The sequence below is a fragment of the Pan troglodytes genome, chromosome 7, assembly GCF_028858775.2.
Source record: "Pan troglodytes isolate AG18354 chromosome 7, NHGRI_mPanTro3-v2.0_pri, whole genome shotgun sequence".
Taxonomy (NCBI): domain Eukaryota; kingdom Metazoa; phylum Chordata; class Mammalia; order Primates; family Hominidae; genus Pan; species Pan troglodytes.
Genome location: NC_072405.2, coordinates 133,759,872 through 133,777,885, shown reverse-complemented (window position 1 = coordinate 133,777,885; position 18,014 = coordinate 133,759,872). Strand labels below are relative to the sequence as shown.

General features: G+C 44.9%; 1 protein-coding gene across 16 annotated transcripts in view; it reads right to left on the bottom strand.

Moving 5' to 3' along the window:
* The window catches only part of NTAQ1 (N-terminal glutamine amidase 1), a 50,789-nt gene that overhangs the window by 28,197 nt on the left and 4,578 nt on the right, over nucleotides 1-18,014 (bottom strand). For 9 of the 16 annotated variants that reach the window (XR_010159324.1, XR_010159326.1, XR_010159327.1 and 6 more), the window contains exons 2-5: nucleotides 11,152-11,251; nucleotides 9,218-9,268; nucleotides 2,093-2,241; nucleotides 1,361-1,485 (exon numbers count right to left, since the gene is read on the bottom strand). Coding sequence is in view for 4 of the 16 variants with exons in the window: in XM_519939.6 (XP_519939.3) it covers nucleotides 1,361-1,485; nucleotides 2,093-2,241; nucleotides 9,218-9,268; nucleotides 11,152-11,251 (425 nt within the window). In the remaining 12 variants the exon portion in view is untranslated. Of the gene's footprint in view, nucleotides 1-1,360; nucleotides 1,486-2,092; nucleotides 2,242-3,153; nucleotides 3,255-9,217; nucleotides 9,269-11,151; nucleotides 11,252-18,014 lie in introns of all 16 variants that reach the window. The other 7 variants (XR_010159330.1, XR_010159331.1, XR_010159332.1 and 4 more) reach the window with 1 other exon arrangement.

Here is an 18,014-nt window from a genome sequence, read left to right as displayed (position 1 = left end):
AACTATTTTTTTCTTTTTCTTTTTTTTTTTTTAGATGGAATCTCACTCTTGTCACTCAGGCTGGAGTGCAGTGGTGCGATCTCGGCTCACTGCAACCTCTGCCTCCCGGTTCAAGCAATTACCCGGTTCAAGCAATTCTCCTGTCTCGGTCTCCCAAGGAGCTGGGACTTCAGGCACACACCACCACACCCGGCTAATTTTTGTATTTTTAGTAGAGGCGGAGTTTCACCACATTGGTCAGGCTAGTCTCGAACTCCTGACCTCAGGTGGTCCACCCACCTCAGCCTCCCAAAGTGCTGGGATTACAGGCATGAGCCACCACGCTCAGACCCTTGTTGAAGTACTAACACTACTGCCCTATTTTTCTGACATGCTGCAGAGCTCACAGAGCACTTTCACACAGACTGTATTATCCAGGTGTTGGGATGATCTCACCCCTAAGTGGGAATGTTGTGAATTACTTACAAACGTAAATAATGCTTCAAACTCATATGAATGCCAAACAATAGTAATAGGGTGAAGGACCCTTTATCTTCTTAAATGTCAGGAAATTATCAACTGGATTGATGCCTAAAAGCACATAAATGAGACAAGTGGTACAATAAAACCTGCTAGCGCTCACCTCCTTCTAATGCAGATTTTATTATATAGCCAAAGTGACATTTCACACATCATAAGGATGCAATGGGGATTTCTTTCACCATAGCACAAAACCCTACCATGGCAAGGTGCTACTAGTCCCGCTGTTAAATGACACAAGCATGCGAGTATCCTGATGTTCAGTGTCCCCGCAGTAGCTACATCCAATAATCCAGCAGTTTGCAGGTGCCCTGGTTCTGATCCTTAACACCCTTCCTCTCCCACATGTTCTTATGCCTTCCAGTCCTATTCTCTGTGCCTTCATTTCTGAATCTAATACACACACAGAAGTAGTATTTCCTATGACCTCCTTATCATTCATGGAATTTTTTGTTTTTTGTTTTTTGTTTTTTGAGATGGAGTCTCACTCTGTCACCCAGGCTGGAATGCAGTGGCCCGATCTCAGCTCACTGCAAGCTCTGCCTCCCAGGTTCGCACCATTCTCCTGCCTCAGCCTCCCTAGTAGCTGGGACTACAGGTGCCTGTCACCACACCTGGCTAATTTTTTGTATTTTTAGTAGAGACAGGGTTTCACCGTGTTAGCCAGGATGGTCTCTATCTCCTGACCTCGTGATCCGCCCACCTCGGCCTCCCAAAGTGCTGGGATTCACTCATGGAGTTTTATTCAAAGAACAACCTGACTTTTGTCCTCCGTTAAGGAAAAATGCTGATGTGTATGTGATCAATCAGAACCCCCATCTGAGAAGGCATCTTGGCTCACCTCCAGTCTCAATGCAGGGATATGGCGGCGGAGGCTCTCTCCAATTCCCACTGGAGTCTTTCATGTGAGATCGGTCAGAAGCAAAGTTCTTCAAATATGAATCTGCACGGATCACTCTAAATTTCCTGCAGAAAAATCAATATACACTCACATTAGGGAGATGTCATGTTTGAAATTCTAACTCCATTTTTATATGGACTCATTTCCTATGACATGCACAAAACTACTCATGCATTTCTGTATGGTTAGTAATACAGGCAACTTTACTACCTATTAGAGAAGCATAGGAAATGATCAACCAAAACCCGAAACAGAAAGGCAAAGGCACAAAAATATATCTGGTTGCCTCGATTTACTCGATTTGTTTATCAAGGGCAATGGGCATGATTTTCTGATGCTGCCCTCACAGCCCTCTCAATGGTGACAGCACGAGGTATCCCCACAAAAACAAAAAGAATATAAGAAAAATCCCCAACCCGCTTGAAATTAAATGTTTGAGATCTCATCACACAAAATTTTAAAAGAATGACAACCTTTCATATGATAGATAACTTTTAAAGCTTTAAAACATTTTGAATCTCCTGTGTTGCAAATACATCATTCTTAAACATCAACTCAATGGTGATGCCAGATGAGATCTTTACAAAACAATTGTCAAAAAAAAAAGAACCTCTGTGGAATCGTCAAATTCTTACTTCAGAAAATAAGTAAATCCATCTTGAATGTCCTCACCTCCTAAACTGTGGGTGAATGTCATCATCAGACTTAAAGGCATCTTCTACATAAGTGTCAAAGAGGCAGGGAAATGGCAAGACAGTATCGAGATCATAAATGAAGCTCTGTCCTCCACTTGAAACATGAAGCAAAACAACATGGTAATCCTAGAAGTAAAAGTTGCTGAAGTTAACCAAGTTACTTCATAATGATGAAATCCCAGTATTCAGACACATACCTTATCACTAAAAAGGATATAGGACTGCTACAGCCCTCCTTATAATAGCAAAATAGAATAAAGCAAACACAACACCCTGAAAACATGAAAACAGACTAAATGTCCACAGATACGGAAATGGTTAAATAATGGAAATGTTCATAGTCATTAAATGCACATCCTCTGAAACTGCAATTTTACCTCTAGGAAACTTTTTTTTTTTTTTTTTTTTTTTGAGATGGAGTCTTACTCTCGTCACCCAGGTTGGAGTGCAGTGGCATGATCTCAGCTCACTGCAACCTCCACCTGCCGGGTTCAAGCAATTCTCTTGCCTCAGCCTCCCGAGTAGCTGGGATTACAAGCGCACACCACGATGCCCAGCTAATTTTTTGTATTTTTAGTAGAGATAGGGTTTCATCATGCTGGCAAGGCTGGTCTTGAACCCCTGACCTCAGGCGATCCACCCACCTCAGTCTCCAAAAGTGCTAGGATTACAGGCGTGAGCCACGGTGCCTGGCCCCACCTATTTTTTTTAATTGAGACAGAGTCTTGCTCTATCACCCAGGCTGGAGTGCAGTGGCATAATCTCAGCTCACTGCAACCTCCGCCTCCTGGGTTCAAGCGATTCTCCTGCCTCAGCCTCCTGAGTAGCTGGGACTACAGACACCCGCCACCACGCCCAGCTAATTTTTGTATTTTTAGTAGAGATGGTGTTTCACCATGTTGGCCAGGCTGGTCTCCAACTTCTGGCCTCACGTGATCCCCCCGCCTCAGCCTCCCAAACTCCTGGAATTACAGGTGTGAGCCACAGTGCCGGCCCCACCTGCTATTTGTTAAAAGCTATCTGTATATAAAGACATACGTGCGCATTCAGAAGTACATTTGCATGCATGTGAATGCAGAGGAAAACGTCTGCAAGGATCTGCTCCAAACTAGTAACAAAGGAGGCTTCTGGGGGTCAGCCTGGAGAGGAGAAGGAGGACTTTAATTTCTAGTTTGGAACCACTTTTGCAATTAAAAGAAAGGAAAAACTATTTTTTAAAAAAAGAAGTTAGCCAAGCTTTCATCTGTAGCCACTAAGGGAGAAAGAAAAAGACAGCTTTTCCCACACAGCTCTGTCACAGTGTGGATGTTAATTCTCACCCTCACTCTCAGACTCAAGGTACTGCCCAACACCAGCGATGAGCTGAAAGGGATTTCAGGGAGGTGATCAAGGGACATGAGCAATGTGGTGCTCTGAGTTCTTCCAAAGAAAAACGCTCTCATAGAGAACAGCACTGTGAAATCAAAGCAACCTAGCAACATTAGTAATACCAACTTATATTTCTACAATATCTTAGAGTTTAAAAGGCACTTTCTTTCTCAAATATCATTCTACTTGAGCCCTGTATAAATCCTATGAGGTAAGAACAATACTTAAGACTAGGGATGCTGTGCCTTTAAAAGCCTGAGTGCTGCCTTTGGCTCTAAGTCTGTCTTAGCAAAACAGAAAGATTCAAAAATGAATGCCTATTCTCTGGACTTCCCCAGATACATCCTATCCTCCATGCCCCCAAACAGTCCACCACTGCCTCCCATTGGGTCTGCTCATGTCATTCCCCTCCATCTGCAGCAACTTTCTCTACCTCTTTCCACCACACAAGCTCCAGCTAAAGGCTTTCTTCCCACGAATCAATTTTTTATCTTCTCCCACCCCCTGCCAGAATCTCTGCCTTACCCAAATTCTGTTTCTCTCTTAACACCTTCTAATTCATATTACAGGTTTGTTGTTGTTGTTGTTTTGAGACAGAGTCTCTCTCTGTCACCCAGGCTGGAGCACAGTGGCACGATCCCGGCTCACTGCAACCTCCGCCTCCGGGGTTGGAGTGATTTTCCCACCTCAGCCTCCCGAGTAGCTGGGATTACAGGCGCACCACCACACCCAGCTAATTTTTTTATTTTTAGTAGTGATGGGGTTTCACCATGTTGACCAGGCTGGTCTCGAACTCCTGGCCTCAAGTGATCTCCCTGCCTCTGCCTCCCAAAGTGCTGGGATTATGGGTGTGAGCCACTGTGCCCAGTCCCATATCAGTTTTTTTGAACCACACATTCTCTATTCTATGTGAAAGACTGTGCTGCTGAACTGCAGATGCAAAGATGAAAAAGAAGTTCTCACCCTCAAGAAGTTCCCAGAGAAGTGAATGGGAACCAGGTAAACTGCTGCAGGATATTGTGGAGAACAGAGAACATCAGAGGCAGGAGAGCAATGCAGGCAGCAGAGCAATGCAGGCAGGAGCAGGTAAGCGCCTGGTTCCAATCTCAGCCCCTCCCCTCGGCAACCTCAGTCTGCTCTTTTATAAAATGGAGATAACTGGAGTATCTAACTCAAGGGTGTCCAATCTTTTGGCTTCCCTGGGCCACACTGGAAGAAGAATTGTCTTGGGCCACACATAAAATACACTAACACTAACGATAGCTGATAAGCTAAAAAAAAAAAAAAAAATCACAAAAAAATTTCATAATGTTTTAAGAAAGTTTACAAATTTGTGTTGGGCTGCATTTAAAGCTGTCTTGGGCCACATGCAGCCCATAGGCTGCAGGTTAGACAAGCTTGGTCTACCTCATAGTGCTGCTAGAAGCATTAGCGTGTAAATGATCAACCCTTTTAAAAGACAACCAAAGGCTGGGCATGGTAGCTCATGCCTGTAATCCCAGCACTTTGGGAGGCCGAGGCAGGTGGATCACATGAGGTCAGGAGTTCAAGACCAGCCTGGCCAACATAGTGAGACCCCGTCTCTACTAAAAATACAACAATGAGCCGGGTGTGGTGGCATGCACCTGTAGCCCCAGCTACTCAGGAGGCTGAGGCACGAGAATCACTTGAACCCAGGAGACAGAGGTTGCACTGAGCTAAGATCATGCCACTGCACTCCAGCCTGGGCAACAGAGCAAGAATCTGTCTCAAAAACAAATAAATAAATAAAAATAAAAAATTAAAGCCAACCAAGAAAGGAAGAGGACAGGAGCCCAATGGCCAAAGAGAGTTTCACAGAGGAAAGGACCCCATTGCAGAATCTTGCCTGATGGGGACAGCTTTCCAGAAAGAAGGTACAACTTGTGAAAAGGCATACACAATGACTATTCACAACTCTCTAGTAAGTTCAGGTCCACATTCCTATACACTAGGCAGCTGAGGGACTGCAAAGGAAAAGGGTTGGCCCAAAATTGCCTTCATGGCACAGATGAGGAGCCAAGGAATGCAGGCTTGAGCAGCAGCCTCACTCTCTGAGTTGGTTCAGTGTCTGCCCAGCTGCCAGGAAAAGACTGATTGTGCTAGGAGTGGGGATGTCACCTACAGATGCCACCATCTGCTCCATGTTATTTGGTCTAAGATAGAAATACTATAGGCATGTTTTCTTTTAACTTTTTGTTTTGAAATTATTACAGGAGGACAGGCAGTGGCTCACGCCTGTACTCCCAGCAATTTGGGAGGCCGAGGCGGGCGGATCACTTGAGGTCAGGAGTTCGAGACCAGCCTGGCCAACATGGCGAAATCCCATCTCTACTAAAAATAAAAAAATTAGCCAGGCGTGTGCCACACGCCTGTAATTCCAGCTACTCGGGAGGCTGAGGCAGAGGAATTGCTTAAACCTTGGGGGTCAGAGTTTGCAGTGAGCCGAGATCACACCACTGCACTCCAACCTAGGCGACAGAGTGAGACTCCATCTCAAAAAAAAAAAATACATAAATAAAATTTAAAAAAAGAAATTATTATAGGAATGATTTTTTTTTTGAGATGAAGTCTCATTGTATCGCCCAGGATGGAGTGCAGTGGTATGATCTCAGCTCAGTGTGACCTCTGCCCCCCAGGTTCAAGCAATTCTCCTGCCTCAGGCACCCAAGTAGCTGGGACTACAAGCGCCCACCACCACGCTAATTTTTGTATTTTTAATAGAGACAGGGTTTCACCATGTTGATGAGGCTGGTCTCGAACTCCTGACCTCATGGGATCTGCCTGCCTCTGCATCCCAAAGTGCTGGGATTACAGGTGTGAGCCACCACGCCCAACCTGAAATTATTATAGGAATGATTTTAAATGGCTAATGTGGCAGATATATTTGTGATGTCATAGACTTATCCATTTAGCATGGGAAGGGACTTTGGCAATATGTAGTCTGGCTACACATTAGAATTATCCAGAGACTGCGTTAACAATGTAGTTTTCTGATTTAGTAAATCTAGAAAGGGGTTCAGGATTTAGTGTCCTCGAATTTTACTCACTACTACTCACTGGTGTCTCTGCTCACTCAGCGAGGCCTACCCATGCCCTACAACAGGACAGCAGCGAGGCAAAGCAAAACCTGCCAGAGGGTGTGGGGAGACTTCTTGCAACAGGATTCCCCATCTTGAGCTGCCATGAGATGTGTAAGGGAGACATGGCTACAGGTCCTTCCCCTCCAAGTTTCCCTAGGATGGGGAGTAAGACCACGACTCAAAATCAGCTAAGCTGTTCAGCAACAGGGATGATTTCTCGTGCACACGGACCATCTACAACAGGGGTTAGGTACCACTGCTAACAGTAACTGCCAACACTTCCTGAGTACCAGTAGCAGACACCAGGAAGATGCTTCCTGTGCATTATCTCATTTAAGCCTCACAACCCCACTGACCAGGGGGAGACACTGAAGACAGAGGGTAAATAACCTATCTGGATCCCACAGCTGACCAATGAGAGGCCTGGGACTTAAACCCAGTATGCCTAACTCCAGAACCTGTGCTCCTAACCCTAGAGCTGAGGGGCTTGGGCTTTCATGCAAGAGCAGCTTTCATGCAAGATCACCTGCTGGCAACGAAACTGAGAACGTCAGCTCTGTGAGGTCAGGGATTTTAATCTGTTTTTAGCCTGGCATATAAAACACACTCAATATATACGTGTTAAATAAATGAGCGAAGCCAGTCAAATGATACATAATTTTAAATAAATACCCAGAAACTAGGAGTTTGTTACAATTCATCAGTGTCGTTTTCCTTTTACTTTGCTTTCGTGTTTATTAGCATAAAAACTCTATTTTTTTTTTTTTTTTTTTGATATGGAGTTTCATTCTTTTTGCCCAGGCTGGAATGCAATGGCGTGACCTCAGCTCACTGCAACCTCTGCCTCCCAGGTTCAAGCAATTCTCCTGCCTCAGCCTCCCGAGTAGCTGGGATTACAGGCACACGCTATCACACCCAGCTAATTTTTGTATTTTAGTAGAGACGGGGTTTTACCATGTTGACCAGGCTGGTCTCGAACTCCTGACCTCAGGTGATCCACCCACCTCGGCCTCCCAAAGTTCTGGGATTATAGGCATGAGTCACCGTGCCCAACCCTGGCCTCCATTCTTTAGGGGAATGGGTTAAGGTGACATGTAGATGTGTACTAAAAAGGACCCAGGTGTGAGACCCAGTTCTGCCACTGACCATGCCACTCTGAGCTACTCAGTTTGCTCTTCTGTGTTTATTTCTTCCCTGAAAAATAAAGGGGTGGGAGTAGATCTGTATTTTTCAAATGCCAGTCATGTTCACCTAGGAGTTCATCAAGAACACTAACTCCTGAACCCCTCTCTAGATTTACTAAATCAGAAAACTACATTATTTATTTATTGAGACAGGGTCTCTCTCTGTCACCCAAGCTGGAGTACAGTGGTGCAATCTCAGCTCGCTGCAGCCTCCACCTCCCGGGTTCAAGCAATTCTCCTGCCTCAGCCTCCCGAGTAGCTGGGATTACAGGCACACGCCATCACACCCAGCTAATTTTTGTATTTTAGTAGAGACGGGGTTTTACCATGTTGACCAGGCTGGTCTTGAACTCCTGACCTCAGGTGATCCACCCACCTCAGCCTCCCAAAGTTCTGGGATTATAGGCATGAGCCACCGTGCCCAACCCTGGCCTCCATTCTTTAGGGGAATGCATTAAGGTGACATGTAGATGTGTACTAAAAAGGACCCAGGTGTGAGACCCAGTTCTGCCACTGACCATGCCACTCTGAGCTGCTCACTTTGCTCTTCTGTGTTTATTTCTTCCCTGAAAAATAAAGGGGTGGGAGTAGATCTGTATTTTTCAAATGCCAGTCATGTTCACCTAGGAGTTCATCAAGAACACTAACTCCTGAACCCCTCTCTAGATTTACTAAATCAGAAAACTACATTATTTATTTATTGAGACAGGGTCTCTCTCTGTCACCCAAGCTGGAGTACAGTGGCGCAATCTCAGCTCGCTGCAGCCTCCACCTCCCGGGTTCAAGCAATTCTCCTGCCTCAAACTCCCGAGTAGCTGGGACTATAGGTGCGTGCCACCAGGCTCAGTTAATCTTTGTATTTTTTTTAGTAGAGACGGAGTTTTGCCATGTTGGCCAGACTGGCCTCAAACTCCTGGCCTCAAGTGATCCACCTACCTCAGCCTCTCAAAGTGCTGGAATTACAGGCATGAGCCACTGCGCCCGGCCTAATATTTGTATTACTATTATAGATGGTGTTTCGCCATGTTGGCCAGGCTGGTCTTGAACTCCTGGCCTCAAGTGATCCGTCCGCCTTGGCCTCCCAAACTGCTGGGATTACAGGTGTGAGCCACCGCGCCCAGCTGAAAACTACATTTTTAACAGTCTCCAGATAATTCTAATGTGTAGCCAAAATTCCTTCCTGTGCTGAATGGTAAGAGTTGAGATCACAAATATATCCATCATTTAAAATCATTCCTATAATGATTTCAAAACAAAAAGTTAAAACAAAATATGCCTACAGTATTTCTACCTTAGATCAAATAACATCTATTCTCAAAGGGTCAATTTATTGATAATTACCGTAGCCTTTCTCTACTGCTTAGGTCACTTCTGCTTTACCAAAACATACAGAACACTAAGGGGTTACAAGTCATAATGCGTCAATACTCTCTGTATTAACTGTCTTACCCAGATCACAGGTCCATCTCCAGGTCTCGCCTGTTGTTTCCAGATAGGTATCTACAAAATACAATACATTTCGTAAGCCATACCTTCAGTTAAACCACTACTAAATTATTTTCCTTTTTTTTTTTTGAGACGGGATTTTTTTTTTTTTTGAGACAGAGTCCTGCTCTGTCACCCAGGCTGGAGTGCAGTGGCACAATCTGGGCTTACTGCAACCTCCGCCTCCCGGGTTCAAGCGATTCTCCTGCCTCAGTTTCCCAAGTAGCTGGGAAACTTGGCCAGGCTGGTCTCAAACTCCTGATCTCAAGTGATCTGCCCACCTCAGCCTCCCAAAGTGCTGGGATTATAGGCGTGAGCCACCGCACCTGGCCAAGACAGGATCTTGTGATGCTGCCCTGGCTGGAGTGCAGTGGCTACTCACAGGTGCCATCATAGTATACTGCAGCCTTGAACTCTTGGCTTCAAGAGATCTGCCCGCCTCAGCCGCCTCACAAGTAGCTGGGACTACAGGCACGTGTTACTGTACCTGGCTACTACTAAATTATTTAAAGCAATACATACATGAGAAATAAAGTATTTTTAAGCATGCAAAAATCAAGGTGAAGGAATGAATGAAGAGGAAGAAATCGAAATCCTTCTAAGTATCCCCAACAATGAAAGCTCTCAAGAGCACAAGTTATTGTATGATGGTCTTCGGAGAGTGAAAAGGGATCTGAACTAGGAATCAGAAGTCCTGGCAGGTATCAAATCTTGCTCTCCCATTTAATTATTCATAGGGCCACCCTAAGTCTTAATTTCCTCATCTATAAAATGAAGAAAGTCGTCCAAACCTTGCCTGCTTCACAGGGCTTCCATTGGGATCAAATGAGATGATGCCTGCAAATGTGTTTTACAAAATATGAAGGGCTTACTTTTTCTAATTCTTCATGTAAGCTGACTGGAGTTCTATTTAAACTCCAGAGACAAATCCTTACTTTAAAACTGAGAGTATGCGTCTCTAAGCAATTTTTAAAAAGTCTACATCTTCCATCTTGAATTTAAAAAAAGAAAAAAAAATGGCCAGGCACAGTGGCTCATGCTGGTAATCCCACCACATTGGGAGGCCAAGGCAGACAGGTCACCTGAGGTTAGGAGTTCGAGACCAGACTGGCCAACATGGAGAAAGCCTGTCTCTACTGAAAATACAAAAATTAGCCGGCCATCGTGGTGGGACACCTGTAGTCCCAGCTACTTGGGAGCCTGAGACACAAAAATCACTTGAACCTGGGAGGCAGAGGTTGCAGTGAGCCGAGATCACACCATTGTGCTATAGCCTGGGCAACAGAGTGAGACTCCGTACCAAAAAATAAAAGAAAAAACAAACAAACAAACAAAAAAAAAACAGGTCTACATTGATACCTAAAGAAAAGGGACTTTATCTGCGTAGACCATCACATATTTCCTTACCTAAAGTAAGGGACTAAGCTGGGCATGGTGGCTCACACCTGTACTCCCAGCACTTTAGGGGGCTGAGGTGGGAGGATCACTTGAGGCCAGGAGTTCGAGACCAGCCTGGCCAACATAGCAAAACCCCATCTCTACTAAAAAATACAAAAATTAGCTGGGCGTGGTGGCACATGCCTGTAGTCTCAGCTACTTGGGAGGCTGAGGCAGGAGAATCGCTTGAACCCGGGAAGTGGAGGTTGCAGTGAGCCAAGAATCACGCCACTGCACTCCAGCCTGGGCGACAGAAGGGACTCAACTCTTCTAACTCAATCGTGCCTTGTAAGGAAAAAAATCTCATTCAAAAGCAAGCTTTTAAATGTTGCTGTATTTAATAAAGCACACTTCAGAAGAGTACTACACCCATGCTATATTTAGCTTCTTTTTTTTTTAATTTAGCTTCTAATGTCATCCTAAATCTCTTGTTTTCTTTCTGCAATCACTCACCAACTTACCATCTTCCTCTCATTAGATATGAAGACAGCATAGCATTCTTCTAAAGGATACTGGTCATGGTTTTTGATGTATTCACAGAGCTTCCAAATATTTTCTTCACTGAAATAAAATAATTGTTTAATCAAGATTAGAGAACATTCTATGTGTCTTTTAAATTTGAACAAAATACTGATGATGACATCAAAAAGTTGGAAAAGACCTTAAACACCATGTCATCCAACAACTGGCTAATGTCTGAATCTCCTCTAAAACATCCCAACAAGCTGGTATTCAACCTATACTGTGTGTAAACCCCTCTCCACACAGAGCTAATTACCTCCCCTAGCAGTGCTTGTACATGGAGGCATTTTATAACTGATAAAATATGTCAATATTCTATGAGTTTTGGGCCCAGCAACTTGTAATACAGCTGAAATTCTAACTCAGCCACTTACAAGGTAAGAACCTTTGACAAAGGCCAGGCGTGGTGGCTCAGGCCAGTAATCCCAGCACTTTGGGAGGCCGAGGCGGGCGGATCACGAGGTCAGGAGGTCGAGACCAGCCTGGCCGAGAGACCAGCCTGACCAATATGGTGAAACCCCGTCTCTACTAAAAATACTAAAATTAGCCAGGCATGGTGGCGGGTGCCTGTAATCCCGGCTACTTGGGAGGCTGAGGCAGGAGAATTGTTTGAACCTGAGAGACAGAAGTTGCAGTGAGCCAAAGATCACACCATTGCACTCCAGCCTGGGCAACAGAGCAAGACTCCAACTCAAAAAAAAAAAAAAAAAAAAAAAGCTTTGACCATCTTGACTTCTCCAAGAATCTGCTTTTCTCATTTGTAAAATAGGCATAATCATATACTGTAAACGCACAAAAATCTTAGTTAACACTGGTTCCCTGCTCTCTTTAGAAATGGGGCAGGATGGGTGTTTTGGGTTGGAAGCCTCCTGGCTGGGAAGAATCAGGAGTAATTACGTGATATGTCCGGGAACTCATTTGGGGGAATCCCTGTGAGTGGGATTCCCCACGCCCCTCTAGTAAGAAAGGGACATAATTTTATTTATTTTTATTTATTTATTTTTGGAGACAGAGTCTCACTTCACTGCCCAGGATGGAGTGCAGTGGTGTGATCTCGGCTCACTGCAACCTCCACTTCTCAGGTTCAAGTGATTGTCATGCCTCAGCCTCCTGAGTAGCTGGGATTACAGGCGTGCAGCACCACACCCAGCTAACTTTTGTATTTTTAGTAGAGATGGCGTTTCACCATGTTGGCCAGGCTGGTCTCAAACTCTTGACCTCAAGTGATCCACCTACCTCAGCCTCCCAAAGTGCTGGGATTACAGAGTGAGCCACCATGCCCAGCCTATGCTTATTTTTAGAGACAGGGTCTCACTCCATAGCCCAGGCTGAATGAAGTGCAGTGGCTCAACCACAGCTCACTGCAGCCTCAAACTCCCAGCCTCAGCCTCCTGAGTAGCTGGGACCACAGATGCACATCACCACACCCAACTAATTTTAAAAATTATTTTTGTGTGTGTGGAGACAAGGTCTTGCCACGTTGCCCAGGCTGGTCTTGAACTGCTGAGCTCAAGCAATCTTCCCACCTCAACCTTCCTAAATACTGGGATTACAGGTATGAGCCACTGTGCCTGGCCTTCTCAAGAGGCCTGATTTTTAGAAAGTTCTTTCTCATACTGAACTGAAATCAATCTTCCCATACCTTTGCCCCAGATGAATCTCTCTTCTATGTGACAGGTCTTTGGCTATCTGAAGCAGTAGTCAGAACCCACCTAAGTAAAGTGATGCCCAGTAGTACATCAAACAGAGCAGTAACTGAACTGCACCCCCATGCACAGGAAACCAGTCACTTCGGGCAGTACTCACAGCTCAGCTGTTGGGTTCCTATCTTTTTCTAGTAAGATACACGCACCTTTGCTCAAAATGAGCTACACTAACACTCTGTTCACAGAATGTGGCTCAGTCTGTCAAAGCCTAGTTTCTTTTTTGGGGGCGGGGAGCGGGGACGGAGTCTCGCTCTGTCACCCAGGCTGGAGTGCAGTGACACAATCTCAGCTCACTACAACCTCCACCTCCTGGATTCAAGCAATTCTCCTGCCTCAGCCTCCCAAGTAGCTGGGACTACAGATGCATGCCACCACTTCTGGCTAATTTTTGTATTTGTAGTAGAGATGGGGTTTCACATGTTGGCCATCACATGTTGGCCATGGCTGGTCTTGAACTCCTGACCTCAGGTGATCCACCTGCCTTGGCCTCCCAAAATACTGGGATTACAGGTGTGAGCCACCATGCCCGGCCCAAAGCCTAATTTCATCCACGCCATGCTACCTAAAAATGAAGCAAGGCATGAACAGCCCTGAGGATGGTCGCCATCTTACAGAAGTAGACACTCTTTCAGTTCATCAATCTTTGCCTTGCCTGTCTCAAATGCTCTATAAAACTAGGCTTAAAATACGGAAGTTGGACATATTTTTCTCCCATGGTTTTCCTTTTCTCTAAAATAACTAGGAAACTACAAGGGAAAAGTGACGGTTGTGGTTAAAAAAAAAAAAAAAAAGTGGGGGGGGGGTGGGGAGATTGCTACTGCTACTGACTACTTCATATGATATGTACTATAGAGTAATAAAAATTTACTGACTGGGCCGGGCATGGTGGCTTACGTCTGTAATCCCAGCACTTTGGTAGGCTGAGGCATGTGGATCACCTGAGGTCAGGAGTTTGAGACCAGTCTGGCCAATATGGTGAAACTCTGTCTCTACTAAAAATATAAAAATTAGCTGGGTGTGGTGGCTGATGCCTGTAATCCCAGCTACTCGGGAGGCTGAGGCAGGAGAATCGCTTGAACCCAGGAGGCGGAGGTTGCAGTGAGCCAAGATTGTGTCACTGCACTCCAGCCTGGGCAACAGAGAGAGACAACCTCTAAAAAAAAAATTTTTACTGACTGTTTCAACATGACATACGGTATATGTCATATTATGTCACGATAAAATTTCCTTAATCTAAATGTTCTAAGGCCAGGTTTGAAGAAGACAATTATCTCTCTGGCTTATACAAGTTTTTGGGGAGTTTACCGCAAATACCTTCAAGAGCCTATAATGTACAAAATACTGTGCTACGTGCTTGGATGATATGATGATAAATTAGAGCTTACAGACCATGAGCAGAGACATACAAATCCATAAGTGGCAAGCATCATAGAAGGCCATAAAAGCTGCATGCAGAAAGGAAGAGGGTGTCATTAATTCGGAGGGATATGGGAAGAGGTATAGGTTGTAGTTTCTCTTTGTTCATTCCCCTCTAAGGGTGGGCTTAGAGTTAATACAAAGGGGCCAGGCGAGGTGGTTCATGCCTGTAATCCAGGCACTTTGGGAGGCCGCGGCAGGTGGATCACCTGAGGTCAGGAGTTTAAGACCTTGGATCACCTGAGGTTGGGAGTTCAAGACCAGCCTGGCCAACATGACGAAACCCTATTAAAAATACAAAAATTAATGGCCAGGCGCAGCAGCTCACGCCTGTAATCCCAGCACTCTGGGAGGCCGAAGCGGGTGGATCATGAGGTCAGGCGTTCAAGACCAGCCTGGCCAACATAGTGAAACCCCGTCTCTACTAAAAATACAAAAAATTAGATGGGTGTGGTGGCAGGCACCTGTAATCCCAGCTACTCAGGAGGCTGAGGCAGGAGAATTGCTTGAACCTGGGAGGCGGCGGTTGCAGCGAGCTGAGATCGCGCTACTGCACTCCAGCCCAGGCAACAATGTGAGACTTCGTCTTAAAAATATATATACAAAAATTAGCTAGGCATGGTGGCACAAACCTGTAACCCCAGCTACTTGGGAGGCTGAGGCATGAGAATCGCTTGAGCCCGGGAGGCACAGGTTGCAGTGAGCCAAGATCGCACCACTGCACTCCAGCCTGGGTGACAGAGTGAGACTTCATCTCAAAAAAAAAAAAAAAAAAAACACAAAATCAGCCAGGCGTAGGAGCATGCGCCTATAATCCCAGTTACTCAGGAGGCTGAGGCACAAGACTCACTTGAACCTGAGAGGCAGAGGTTGTAATAAGCCAAGATTGCACCACTGCTCCTCTAGCCTGGGTGACAGAGCAAGACTCCATCTAAAAATTAAAAATAATAATAATAATAAAAACTACAAAGAGTTCATGAATCCACAGTACCACAAGCACTACTGGTAAGCTGAATACATAATGTGGCTTGAACATACACTGTTATTTTTGAAATATATGCAAATGTTACACAGAAAAAAATGTAAACTTCGTAAAAGTCACTGACTTTTTAGTCCCTTTTAGTCAGCAATTGTTTTTCAAGAGCATAACGAATATCATGTAGGAGAATCCCATGAAAGTTTCGACGTTAAAAAAAAGGGGGAGATGATCTTATACTCGGAAATACAAGGAGTCACAGCTGAAACAAAAATACCTGTAGGTGGGGTGCAGTAGCTCACAACTGTAATCCCAACGCCTCGGCTGAGGTGGGAGGATCACTTGAGCTCAGGAGTTTGAAACCAGCCTAGGCAATGTAGCAAGACCCTCCAGAAAGAAAAAGAAAAAAAAGAAAGAAAAAGAGAAACAGAAGCGAAGGAAAAGGAGGGAAAGGAAGGAAAAGGAGGGAAAGGGAGGAAAAGAAAGAAAAGAAAGACAAAGAAAGAAAAAGAAAAGAGAAGAGAAAACAAAAGAAGAGAAGGAAGGAAAGAGAGAGACAGAAAGAAAGGAGGGAAGGAGGGAGGGAAGGCGGGAGAGAGGGAAGGAAGGAAGGGAGGGAGGGAAAGGAAGGAAGAGCAAGCGAGTTGTGGAAGAATTAGAAGAAACTATTCTAAAATTCATATGCACCAAAAAAGAGCCCAAACAGCCAAAACAATCCTAAGCAAAAAGAACAAAGCTGTAGGCGTCACACTACCCAACTTCAAATTATACTAGAAGGCTATAGTAACCAAAACAGCATGGTACTGGTACAAAAACAGACACACGGACCAATGGAACAGGTTAGAGAACCCAGAAATAAAGCCGCATATTTACATTTACAACCATCTGATCTTCAACAAAGTCCAATAACAAGCAATGGGGAAAGGATTCCCTATTTAATAAATGATGCTGGGATAGCTGGCTAACCATATGCAGAAGAGTGAAACTTGACCCCTTCCTTTCACCATATACAAAAATCAACTCAAGATGGATTAAAGACTTAAATGTAATACCTAAAACTATAAAACCCTAGAAGAAAACCTAGGAAATACCACTCCAGACATAGGCCCTGGCAAAGATTTCATGATGAAGACTCCAAAAGCAACGGCAACAAAAACAAAAATTGACAAGTGAGACCTAATTAAACTAAAGAGCTCTGCACAGCAAAAAAAAAAAAAAAAAATACTATCAATGGAGTAAATAGACAACCTACAGCCAGGCGCTGTGAGGCTCGTGCTTGTAATCCCAGCACTTTGGGAAGCCCAGGCAGGAAGATCACTTGAGCCCAAGAGTTCAAGATGAGCCTGGGCAACATAGAGAGACCCTGTCTCCACAAAAAGTAAAAAAAATTAACCAGGCATGCTGGCACACATCTCTAGTTTCAGTTGCTTGGGAGGCTGACGTGAGAGGATTACTTGAGCCTGGGAGGTCAAGTCTGCAATGAGCTGTAATTGTGCCACTGCACTCCAGCCTGGGTGACAGAGTGAGACCCTGTCTCAAAAAAAAAAAACCCCAAAACAAAAAACAGACTACCTACAGAATGCAAGAAAATATTTGCAAACTATGCATCTGATAAAGTCTAATATCCAGAATCTATAAGGAACTTAAATAAACAAGCAAAAAACAACCCCATTAAAAAATAGGCCAAGGACATGAACAGATACTTCTTCTCAAAAGCAGATAGACAGGCACAGTGGCTCACATCTATAATCTCAGCACTTTGGGAGGCCAAGGCGCGTGGATCACTTGAGGTCAGGAGTTCAAGACCAGCCTGGCCAACATGGTGAAACACTGTCTCTATTAAAAATACAAAACTTAGGCTGGGCGTGGTGGCTCACGCCTGTAATCCCAGCACTTTGGGAGGCCGAGGCAGGTGGATCACGAGGTCAGGAGATCCAGACCATGGTGAAACCCTGTCTCTACTAAAAAAAAATACAAAAAATTAGCCGGGTGTGGTGGTGGACACCTGCAGCCCCAGCTACTCGGGAGGCTGAGGCAGGAGAATGGTGTGAACCCAGGAGACGGAGCTTGCAGTGAGCCAAGATCGCGCCACTGCACTCCAGCCTGAGCAACAGAGCAAGACTCCGTCTCAAAAAAAAAAAAAAAGAAAAGAAAAATACAAAACTTAGCTGGGCATGGTGGTGCACACCTGTAATCCCAGCTACTCTGGAGGCTCAGCTGGGAGAATCACTTGAACCTGGGAGGCAGAGGCTGCAGTGAGCCGAGATCGAGCCACTGCACTCCACCCTGGGCAACAGAGTAAGACTCCATCTCAAAAAAAAAAAAAAAAAAGGAAAAAGAGACATGCACATGGCCAATAAGCATATGAAGAAATGCTCAACAACACTAATCATTAGAGAAACGCAAATCAAAACCACAATGAGATACCATCTCACTCCAGTCAGAATGACTATTCTTAAAGTCAGGCCAGGTGCAGTAGCTCACATCTGTAATCCCAACAGTTCGGGAGGCCAAGGCAGGAAGACTGCTTGAGCCCAAAAGTTCAAGACCAGCCTGGGCAACATGGCACAACCCCACACTACAAAAAATATAAAAATTAGCTGGGCATGGTGGTGCACACCTGTAGCCCCAGTTACTCGGGAGACTGAAGTGGGAGGATTGATTGACACCAGGTCGAGGCTGCAGTGAGCCATGATTGCACCAC